General features: G+C 45.7%; 1 protein-coding gene across 1 annotated transcript; it reads right to left on the bottom strand.

Moving 5' to 3' along the window:
• Positions 1 to 341: 341 nt before the first annotated feature.
• Positions 342 to 10,325, bottom strand: LOC144102628 (uncharacterized). The gene is made up of 4 exons (XM_077635847.1): positions 9,967 to 10,325; positions 4,794 to 5,043; positions 3,152 to 3,416; positions 342 to 1,187 (listed from the first exon to the last, which is right to left on the bottom strand). The coding sequence occupies exons 1-4, from the start codon at positions 10,323 to 10,325 to the stop codon at positions 373 to 375; spliced, it is 1,689 nt and encodes a 562-aa protein (XP_077491973.1). The 3' UTR covers positions 342 to 372.
• Between the last annotated feature and the right edge of the window lie 491 nt (positions 10,326 to 10,816).

Here is a 10,816-nt window from a genome sequence, read left to right on the forward strand (position 1 = left end):
AGACAGCTCTCAGAGACGTTGATTCATTTCCTAGACAAACCGTATCATGGCCATCCCAATTTGGCAATTGTCCACATAACGACTTCGAATTGATTCTTTATTCATAATCAGCCAATGAGAAAATTCAAGCTCCAAAGCTGACAGCAGCAGTTGCAAGTAAGCTTAGTGAAACTGGACAAGATTACAATGAAAACAGTATGTGAAACGAATTTTTATAACTCGCGCCTTAAGACCAGAGTGCTATAAAGACGCCGATAATTTATTATTCTCGGCATGCAAAAATTGTCCCCGCGCATACCGATGAGTCTGGTGTATATATATACATTAAAAAAAAGATGAGAAAGCTCCCTGCTAAACAAAGTTTCGCAGCGACTAGCACTTTGTCACGGGCAGCCCGTCGCAGTGGAACGCCCGGGCCAGCTGCTGAGACTGCAGGGCGTGGTACCTGCACGTGTCCAAAGCGGCCTCATCACCGCACAGAGTTTGACAGAAACGCATTAGGAACAGTTGCCTGCTCCTGCGGTCGTCCCACCACCAGCTCCACCACGGATCGAGTTCTCGGCGATGGGCCTCCAAAGCCACAAAAGCCACGTCCAAACCCCAGTTCACAAAGAAGAGAAACATTGCTTCTATGGCAGAGACATTCCTTCCGAGAACTTTGGACGCTTCCAGTCTGGTACACTCCGCTCTGTCGTCCACGACGTCCACCAGGTCCAGCTCCTGTGGGTTAATGACCCCTTCGAAGCTGTTCTCTGCTCGCGCGTTCACGGGAAAGCATCCTTCATTCTCTCGGCTGCTCGGGAGTCCTTGGTCCTCAGCCGGTCTTGCTACCGAAATTTCCCGGGACAACGAGGCACCGTCGCTCAACTCTTTCTTCAGAACAGCCGCCCTGATCCACTCGGTTATGAGCCATACGCCGACCGTTGGGAAGTTCACTGCTGGTCTGGAAGAGGCGTACGCCATGTCCTTCGCGAGGAAGTTGGCCGGCACGAGAACCTCCATCTTGTGGTTGACTACTCCGATCACGATCTCTCCGGCAAGGAGGCGTTCGACGGCATCTTCCTCGTAGTCGGTGTCGATGGCATCCCGGCTCGCTCGGACGACATTTAGGAGGAAGTGGTGGTCGTAGTCTTTGGGTGCTAGTCCCGCTGGAGCAGTGGGAGGCCAGGCCGATACGTTGCGATCACCTGGGGAAAAAGTTGGGTTGTTTTACCTTCATGAGCCACCATCAGTCTTAGCTGTTAAACGCATGCAGAGGCTTCTGAACAGAAAGGAAAAACACGCTAAAGGGATGAGAAAACTATCACGCGGTACATTCAATTCACTGTGAAAAACAGCGCGGAAAGATGGGACACACGAAAACAAAGACAGCGCTTGTGCTTTTGTTTTGTCTGTTCTTTCGTGTGCCACATGTTTTCGCACTGTCTTTTTTTCAACATGAATCATTATGAACTCGCCACAATCGCAGCCTTAAGAAAAGTAAATTTAATATTTGTACAAAAACTAAGCGTGTTACAGAGGCCGACACTAGCTATTTAAGACTGAGTTAACAGCGCCTGGGATGCGCCTGTTCTCTGGAGAAGACGAAAAGGAGTGATTAGGCCTACATGCTCTGCGCACTTCAAACTGCTTTGACGCTATCAGCGTTCCGCATTTTTTCACAAGGCCAAGATTAGTGACAGCGGTGGCAACTGAAGTTGAAGGCAATTTCCGAAGATTAAAAGGGGGGCACAGTCAGAGCAGTTGCATAGAGAATATATTTAGCGAAGAACCTTCACAAAACACTCCTGTTATAAGTGCTTTCGCCGGCCTCCACGTGTTTAGCGAGTAAGCCAGCCAAAAATGCAATCCGGCCGAAATTTCCGCCGCGCATCACTTTTATCAGCAGCACATATCGGCTTAACTGCAAAAAAAAACGCAGCTAATTTTTTCCCAATGGTCTGTCCCTCTCACCTACGGCATTATTCTTCCAAGACTTGTTTTCAATTTTTCTCATTTAGACCCAAAAATCCCGATTTCAATACCTTTTTTTTCTGCAGCATAGTGATGAATCTATCCACAAGTAAAAGAGAGGCAGGTTGGCCCCTAAATTTTCAAGCAAGTTTGTAACGATTGCCTTTTTGGGAAATTTTACTCCACAACAGCTCTGAAATGTGCAAAATTGGCCGAATGGAACACACTGGCGTTTTCTTGGTGCTAAAAACACGCCACCGCAGAAAAAGAAATCGGCTTGCTTTGGCGAGGCTCACATGCCCGGTTCGAGAACCTATCTTCGCCCGCATCACGGGCGTTCAAAACGCCGGTTGAAGGTTCTCTCAACCAACATCGGCAGAGTACTGAACGCTACCGAGGTTGTCCATAGCTTACTGTCACACGGTAATGACGGAACTCCAGCAGACGGGAACGCATCGAAAGTCTTCCAAAAGAGAAAAAATTTACTGAGGTGCCTTGCGTACAAAAAAAGTAAAGAGCTCGGCAGTGGCGATAGCAGCAAGCGTTACCGGCGGTGGTAGAACAAGAGAACCACTGCCACACTCGGCCGCACTCAATTTGAAGCAGGGGAAGACATTTAGAGATAAGGCTCGGAAGCGAGCTACAGCAACCTCGAATAACGTAGAAGCGGTTGCTAGTGACTGTAATGATTTCATACAAATGTGGTTTCATCTTGCGTCTGGAGCGAAGTGATAAAGCCGTAATCGGCTTTTAGAATAAACTAACAAACATTACAAACCTTCCCGTCAATACACTGTGACAGGTTAGCCTGTCAGATAATGGGAGAGTAACGGCTGCGCAATGTAAAAAGTCAATGGCGATAAAAAAGGATCGCGGGGCCAATACGATTTTGCTACAACGAGGCTAAACTCTAGCGTAGAATGATTATAATGACGAAAACCTAAATTTACATTCACACCTTTGGAGCCTGCAATCCGACGAGTGAAGAGGTTGCAAGAGTAATTCGTACGTCACAAGAAAACATCATTCTAGTTGATAATGCGACTACAGGTAGGGTCACTCTGACATCCATGTCCCTCTTTGTCATGTCTTCTCTCTTTCTTTCAGAACAAAACAGTAAAATCACAATGCTACTCGCATCCACCTGGAATGCTTGCTGTAGTTACGATTACAGCTGCTGGCGACGGAGAGCGCTTACCGATGATCTTAACTGGTACGTCATCCAAGTCAGCCTCGTTGAGCCGCAGCTCCATCGCGGTGGGACTGCGGGCGAAAGCTCGCCGCAGTGACTCCCTCATGACATGGAACTCGGCGAGTCCTGTCCGTCCCACCAGCGTGTAAGTCACCCAGTGCGGGAACAGGGCCTTGAAGTGGTTGCCCGTTATTTCCACGCACGTCTTGGTGATGTAATACTGGTCGTTCACGACGTCTCCGTGGGGAAGAACGTAGGCGTACTTCATGACCTAAGAGACAAAAGCGCCACAATGACAGAGTCAGAGGTGTGACTACGACGCCAGGATTTCGGGTGGGTAGAGTTCAGAACAGCCCGCTTCTGCAGTCCGGCAGATTGTCTTCAGGACTTTGGGAAACCACATCGGCAGTTGTTCTTTTTTTTTCGCTTGAGGTTTTAAGCACTACGTTGTCATAGCGATTTGTACCCGTTCTGGAGGAACGGTTTCTAGGGTTCTCTGCTGCAGAATCCAAGGTCGCGGGATCGCATTTCAGTGGTGGTGGCCGCAACTGAGTAGAGGCGAAATGTAAAAACTCATATGCGCCGTGCAATGTTAGGGCATATGAAAACAAGCTGGCCGAAGTGAGCCGATACAGAGCACTGCACTTCGGCGCCCCACGTATCCTGCGTGGTTCTTTGCGACTTTTCACCCAACATATCACACTGGTAACAAAGCAACTTTTGTTACTGGTAACATCGGCTACTGCTTATATTTGTTTTGATCAAAGTACAAACGTATGATACGAGATCGTAAACTGTCTCTTAGCGAATAGATAAAAAATAAGAACTGCACTCATTCAAATTAGTTTCAGACCACCACAACCCGAAATATTTTTAAAAGATAACATTAGCTTTTGTTTATTTTTTCAGTGGGCCTCTCATTAAAAAAGCAAACACTGGTGCACGGATAGTCTATATACGTAGAAATCCTTTCAGGTAGCACACTAACACGGGATATTTATTCATCATGGGTTTTTATTTTTCTGCCTCTTTATCGATCAGATACTAAGAGTTCCCTTTTTCTGCAAATTCAGCGTAGATATTTCTCCACGCAGACGAATATAAGAGGATTACAAGATTCGTTGCAGGATTTACTAAACCACCAATCAATGAAAAAAAAAGGATATCAAAGAAAGGTACTACTGTCCTTGTTTTTTTTTCGGAACGGAAATGTAATTGAGAATAACTTGAAATGCGAAAACCAAGCACTCAATAAAACGCAATTTCGAAAAGGGACATGAGGGATAACGCCTATTCATGGGCTCGTAATAAAAAAACTTTCCCACTTACCGGACCCATATACCTCGCTAGTTGGATGTACTCCCCGACTCATTTTATCTCGACACAAAGGCGGTGCGCGGTAATTGTAACTCCCACTCGAACACCACATCGAGGTAAGCTCTTTGACGATCATTCAGTAGCGCACAAAACGTGAAATGACGCGTCAAAATAAGGTATGCCAAACCGCGTTTGCGAATAAGATGCAGAGCTTCCCCTAAAGCCTCACATGGTCCTGAAGGACAACTCGAGAACGTCGCTCTTGGCTGCGGTTCACTAAGCGGGACTCAAGTTACAACCGTGGGGCTCAACAGAGGCATGTATTCTTCACCTGCGCGACCAGGACCAGTGAGGTGTAGACGTAGGCCGTGTGGGGTTTTGCGGCCACTGCAGTCATGGTTGCCCGCATTTCAGACAGGGACCTCGCGGAGACCACAGTGTCGGCCGTGTGGACGGGAACGCCGTTGGGAAGAGCGCGGTTGAGAGCTTCCTCAAAGCTGGCACCGAAGAAGATTCGCCTCCCGAGGACTCCGGCAGTGACGTTCACGAACCGCTCCAGATTGAGCACTCTTTCCACGGCACTGGGAGGCGCAGATCCATTAGTGCCAGTCATGCTGGTTTTCACTGGACTTAAATATGTTGAAGTCACGAAGATTCTAGACTGTCTTGTTAACCAGTCGACTGTTTCTGGATGCTTAAGACGCCTTCTTAGCAGCGAGTTTGAAAAAAAAGGTGATGCTTTTTGAAGCGAGAAGCTTCTCTACGCAAGTTAAAGCAGTCGTCGTGTAGGCCGGAGAATGACCTTGAACGACCTTCAGCCCAACCACGATAGCCGTTGTGTTACCATATGTAGTACATTTATGGTGTCGTACCCCTGACCTTGACCCATGACCTCTAATCACCTTTTGACCTTTGACATTGGGTGAAATTTGGGTCAGCCTTTGTCGTTAAGAAGATCCGATGGGGTGATGTGAAGCTACGTGATGACATCCGATGCGGTGTCGTAAGACCATGTGATACCAAGTCATAGCCACGTGTTCGTGGGGGCAGATATAGGATGGCTGTGGCGAGAGTGTAGCGGAGCTGCCATGAACGAGCCAAGTTAAGCACTGCCATTTTTATTGTTTTTTTACAGTGCCGGTATTTGATGCACGCAACATGACACCTCCTTGTAAACTTTCTGCCATTACCCTTATAGCTGGCCTTCTATCTATGACATGAACGGAAAACAGAGAGACGCATTAGCAGGTTCCATATCAAGCGATCAAGGTAGCCTCGTCGGACAGCAACACAAATTTTGGATTGAAACGCAGCTATGCTCAGCACAATGTGTTGCGCCTTTGCTGTACCAGTCAATACCGGCTGCACTATTGTTTCCATTTTCTAACTTAACATGTTCAAGTGTAGACTCGAAACTTCGTTCTTAGCATGAACCACCTAAGCAACCATGCTTCCTTTACGGCGATTTATCGTATAGGAGACCTTTTTAGAGCAGGATGACGATGACTTAGGTTCACGACCCGCAGGTAATTCCGGACTCCGACAAGGGCTGCCAACATCACTGTCACTGCACTGCAGTCAGTCGCCTTTCTCCACGCTCAGAACAACCTTTTAACTTTGGTAAACATGAGAAGTTGGGCCAAGAATACTACGTTGGTAGTTATGCTAAATATCAATATTTGTGTAAGCAAGTCGCAAAGTGCACAAAAATGGAACTTCGTTGATATGCGACGCCATTCCTCCTGCTGTCACAGTTTGTAATTTGGCATCAACAGCTTCCGTCTTCTACCCACCAGTACACTAAACAAAGTGGCACTCCACGTAATCTCGTTTTCTTAGCGTTTGGTGATTAAATGCCGCGTCAAAAAGCATATTTCTGCCGAATGACATTATTACAGCGTCCATCTTGCTCACGGCGCCGCATGCATCAGCTCGACTAGTGTTTAGGATGGGTCATGTCTTCTAAATATAGCCAATGGAGAACAGAACATCAGCCTTAGAGTGGTTCCCTCGGACAGCCACAACACATGACAACAAGGAGCAACAAGGTATAATCATCAAACAAGGCATATGAATAACAATAAATTAAGCAGCAATGGATATAGGCCGTAGAGCACAACAGCGTATTATAAAAAAGGTTCTGTTAACAGAGAATTAGCAGCTGCTTGGTTCCACAACCTATTAACAGAGGAACACATTGTTCAGCGCAAAACCATCAGTTCCGAACTTCTCCAATTACATCAAAAAGAAATTCATTTCCTACTGGTTGTGAAAGCTGGTTTCCCCGATTTGAGCCTCAAACAAAACTAGAGCATGCGATGGTGCTACTGAAACTCATCCAAATCAAATAATGCAAAAAAAAATTTGCAGACAGGTACCACAGTCATGGCCGCAGACTCCTGGGAATCGTAAGGCGTCTTTTAGATTTATAACCATGTACTTAGCCGAACCGTAAATGCTGCTCACACAATACGCTGAAACACAGAACCACCACCGTCGCGCATTCTTCGATATGCTTCCTGCCAGAAATGTGCACAATTTCACCAGCGCTGCGACTAGGAACAAGAACAGAGAAGGAAGACAAGGACAAGCGCTACTAACAACTGAAAGTTTATTTGAAAAAAACACAGATTATATGCACACAACTGACAACCCAAAGCGCCTGCGCTTCCCCCACCAGGCACGCAAAAGAGAGTTAAAAATCTAGATACAAAATTTCACACTCATGTAAGTTTACAGATGGTGTGCTAACGCACGTGTCGATGTTCTTGTGAATGTGATAGGCTTCACACAACTCCCTAGTTAACTGATCTGGATGTCTGAATTTAATCTTAGCCCTGTTAAGCAGAGGAAAGCATGCTTTTTTGTTAGACACACCGGGTTTGTTTAGAAGACAATCTCTGTAATGAAGGGACAGATTTGATGAAGGAGCACCATTCAAAGAGGTTCTATGCTGACGTAAGCGTGTATTTATGCATTTACCGGTTTGCCCAATGTAACTCTTGCCGCATTTAAAAGGTATGTCATAAACCACTCCCTCTGCACATGGCACAAAGGTTGACTCATGATCCACCTGGCATGCATTTTTTCTTTTGCCTCTTATTTGCTTCTGTTCCCGGGCTCTTTTGTCAACAATAGCACAAACCTTGCCTAGTTTATTAGGGACCGAAAAGAGCACTTTTACCCCATTTCTAGTGCCGACCTGCTTAAGCCTATGGGATAACTGATGAATGTAGGGTATTACCGCATACTTCGTTCTGTCATTGCCGGAATTTTCCTGTGCTTCATGTCTACCAAACGACTTCATCTTCTTCAGGATCTTGTTGCTAGCAAGCGCTATCACATCTTTGGGGAAGCCTTGTCTAAGTTGTCTAAGTTAACTTTAATGCTCCTATCTGCATAGGAAAGAAAGATATTACTAAGTGGCTCCGGTACTTAGTAATATCTTTCTTTCCTATGCAGATAGGAGCATTAAAGTTAACTTAGACAACCGTGTAAAACAAATCTTCCGGTATGTAGACGATTATCTTGTTTTTGTTGAATCCCATGACTTCAAGGCACATGTGGATGACATTTTAAAGACTTTTGAAAACTGCGGGTTTGGTCTGAAATTTACCTTTGAATTACCGGAAGATAATCAGCTGCAATTCTTGGATATTAGATTGGAGAAAAAGGTGAATCATGTTTGTTGGTCCTTCCTACAGCGGTCGGAAAAGCCCTTGCTAAATTATCAGTCTGGGCATTCGAAAATAGTTAAATGTGGCATAGCAGTGTCTTGTTTAGGATCTGCACTTACTAAGTCATGTATTCATACTTTAGGCAGCAGTTTCGATAAGCAAGTTCAAAGGCTAAGGTCAGCGGGCTTCCCCAAAGATGTGATAGCGCTTGCTAGCAACAAGATCCTGAAGAAGATGAAGTCGTTTGGTAGACATGAAGCACAGGAAAATTCCGGCAATGACAGAACGAAGTATGCGGTAATACCCTACATTCATCAGTTATCCCATAGGCTTAAGCAGGTTGGCACTAGATATGGGGTAAAAGTGCTCTTTTCGGTCCCTAATAAACTAGGCAAGGTTTGTGCTATTGTTGACAAAAGAGCCCGGGAACAGAAGCAAATAAGAGGCAAAAGAAAAAATGCATGCCAGGTGGATCATGAGTCAACCTTTGTGCCATGTGCAGAGGGAGTGGTTTATGACATACCTTTTAAATGCGGCAAGAGTTACATTGGGCAAACCGGTAAATGCATAAATACACGCTTACGTCAGCATAGAACCTCTTTGAATGGTGCTCCTTCATCAAATCTGTCCCTTCATTACAGAGATTGTCTTCTAAACAAACCCGGTGTGTCTAACAAAAAAGCATGCTTTCCTCTGCTTAACAGGGCTAAGATTAAATTCAGACATCCAGATCAGTTAACTAGGGAGTTGTGTGAAGCCTATCACATTCACAAGAACAATGACACGTGCGTTAGCACACCATCTGTAAACTTACATGAGTGTGAAATTTTGTATCTAGATTTTTAACTCTCTTTTGCGTGCCTGGTGGGGGAAGCGCAGGCGCTTTGGGTTGTCAGTTGTGTGCATATAATCTGTGTTTTTTTCAAATAAACTTTCAGTTGTTAGTAGCGCTTGTCCTTGTCTTCCTTCTCTGTTCTTGTTCCTAGTCGCAGCGCTGGTGAAATTGTGAATATGTACCAACTAGCTCAAACCACCATTTTGCCAGAAATGTGATGACGCAACCCGGCAAAGCGTGCCGTCAAGCTGCTCGCCGGAAGTTTTTCTGTGCTCGGCTTAACGCCATGATCTGGCTCGATTTACACTTCTTCTGATATTGAATACAAAAATGCGAACCCAGTAATCTCAGACATCAACGCGGTTCTAACAGCAATGTGTCTTTAAGCCTGGAACAGAGATCTACCATAGGGGTCTTTTCTAGCTTCCAGATTGGTGGATAAAATGTGTATGTTGAAATATGAACTAGGTGGGAAAATTAAGAAAACTTCGAAAAATAAGATGAAGTGTCCTCTCCATTGTCTGGGCGTAATAATTTTTAAAAAATTGTTCCTCAATAGTTTCGGTGTCAGATTTGTACAAGCAGAATCACGCGACTGCCACATACGCGATGGCAGGTACTGCTGTACCTGATTTGAAGTTCTTTTTGCCTTCGTAAATTATGCATAGTTTGCCCAACTGTTCCAATTTTAAAGCCACGGGAACACTATCTCGCAAATGCAAATATAGCTTTTTTTTAATGCCATGGTACATTAGAAATCTTTTTTTATTTTCTCCCTAGATCGCCTCCCATTAGCATAGCACTGTGAACTCTGCTACGTCTTGTACTACGTGCAGAAGCTTTGAACTCACATGGCGCCCGATTGCACTTAAAAACACTAACAAAACTGAAGATTGATGCCCCTTGATCAATAATTTCGATAAAACCAAGCACGTTTTTTTCACAGCGCAGTGCGTCCCTTACACGCGGACACATAGGTGTGTTTGCCTCACCTGTGAACGTCGACGTCGACGTAGCGAAGCGGGTTCAGAGCTTCATCTCCGAGACCCATGTAAGCGAGTGCCTCACGAAGGAAGGGAACAACGTGAGCATCGCCCAGTGAGGAACGCAGGCTCTGTCCCATGTTTACGTGGACTTTCCCTGCCCTGGAAGACACGCTGATCATGGAGCAGAGCCCTGACCGCAAACTGGACCCCACCACGAAGTCGACAAGAGCCGCCATGACCAGCGGCTCGTTGGTGGTCACCGCAATGTGCCGGAGGCCCAACGCAGATATGACATCTGCAGCCGTCGTGATCCGCTCGTTCCTCCTAAAGATGAACGGGTGACAGCTGTTGTAGAAGACGGCCATGATTCCTTCCTCGTGGCCGTACAGGTCCAGGTTGTGCAGGACGCGCTGGAACGTCTCATGGATGCTGGCTGTCAAGTTGGCCGTGCTCTCCTAGATATATAGAGACCACATTGTACCTTTTCAGTATAAAATGTACTACCTAAGTTGCATATAGTAGGCTGATATTCTTTCAGATTTTTCGAGTCTCAGCATAGCACTTGATGATGCTCTGCGCATGATGTCGAAGTTGGCTATGGCAGTTACTCTGTCCGCTTGACACGTTTTAGAGCCGAGGCAGGAAAACGTTCCTGAAAGCAGATAAGCCTACCAAAACACGCGACACAATTATGAAAAATGCAGTGTCGGAAAAAAGGCACACGCCCCACTTTCAATACCGTTCCACGGGCTAAGTATGCTACGAAGACTTAGCTCTTCTCGACGCCAGTGCTTCTGCAAAAGATCCTTCACAAATTTTTTTTTGTTCACGTAATCACGAATATTTTTCAGCGCGA

This window comes from Amblyomma americanum, chromosome 8 (genome assembly GCF_052857255.1).
Source record: "Amblyomma americanum isolate KBUSLIRL-KWMA chromosome 8, ASM5285725v1, whole genome shotgun sequence".
In the NCBI taxonomy this organism is placed as follows: domain Eukaryota; kingdom Metazoa; phylum Arthropoda; class Arachnida; order Ixodida; family Ixodidae; genus Amblyomma; species Amblyomma americanum.

Excerpts from the sequence above, each read along its gene's own strand:
- LOC144102628 (XM_077635847.1), bottom strand. The coding sequence starts at position 10,325 with ATGGCCGTCTTCTACAACAGCTGTCACCCGTTCATCTTTAGGAGGAAC. Across the intron at positions 3,417-4,793 it reads CACTGGTCCTGGTCGCGCAG|GTCATGAAGTACGCCTACGT; the intron begins GTGAAGAATACA and ends TTTGTCTCTTAG. Across the intron at positions 1,188-3,151 it reads CGTACCAGTTAAGATCATCG|GTGATCGCAACGTATCGGCC; the intron begins GTAAGCGCTCTC and ends CTTTTTCCCCAG.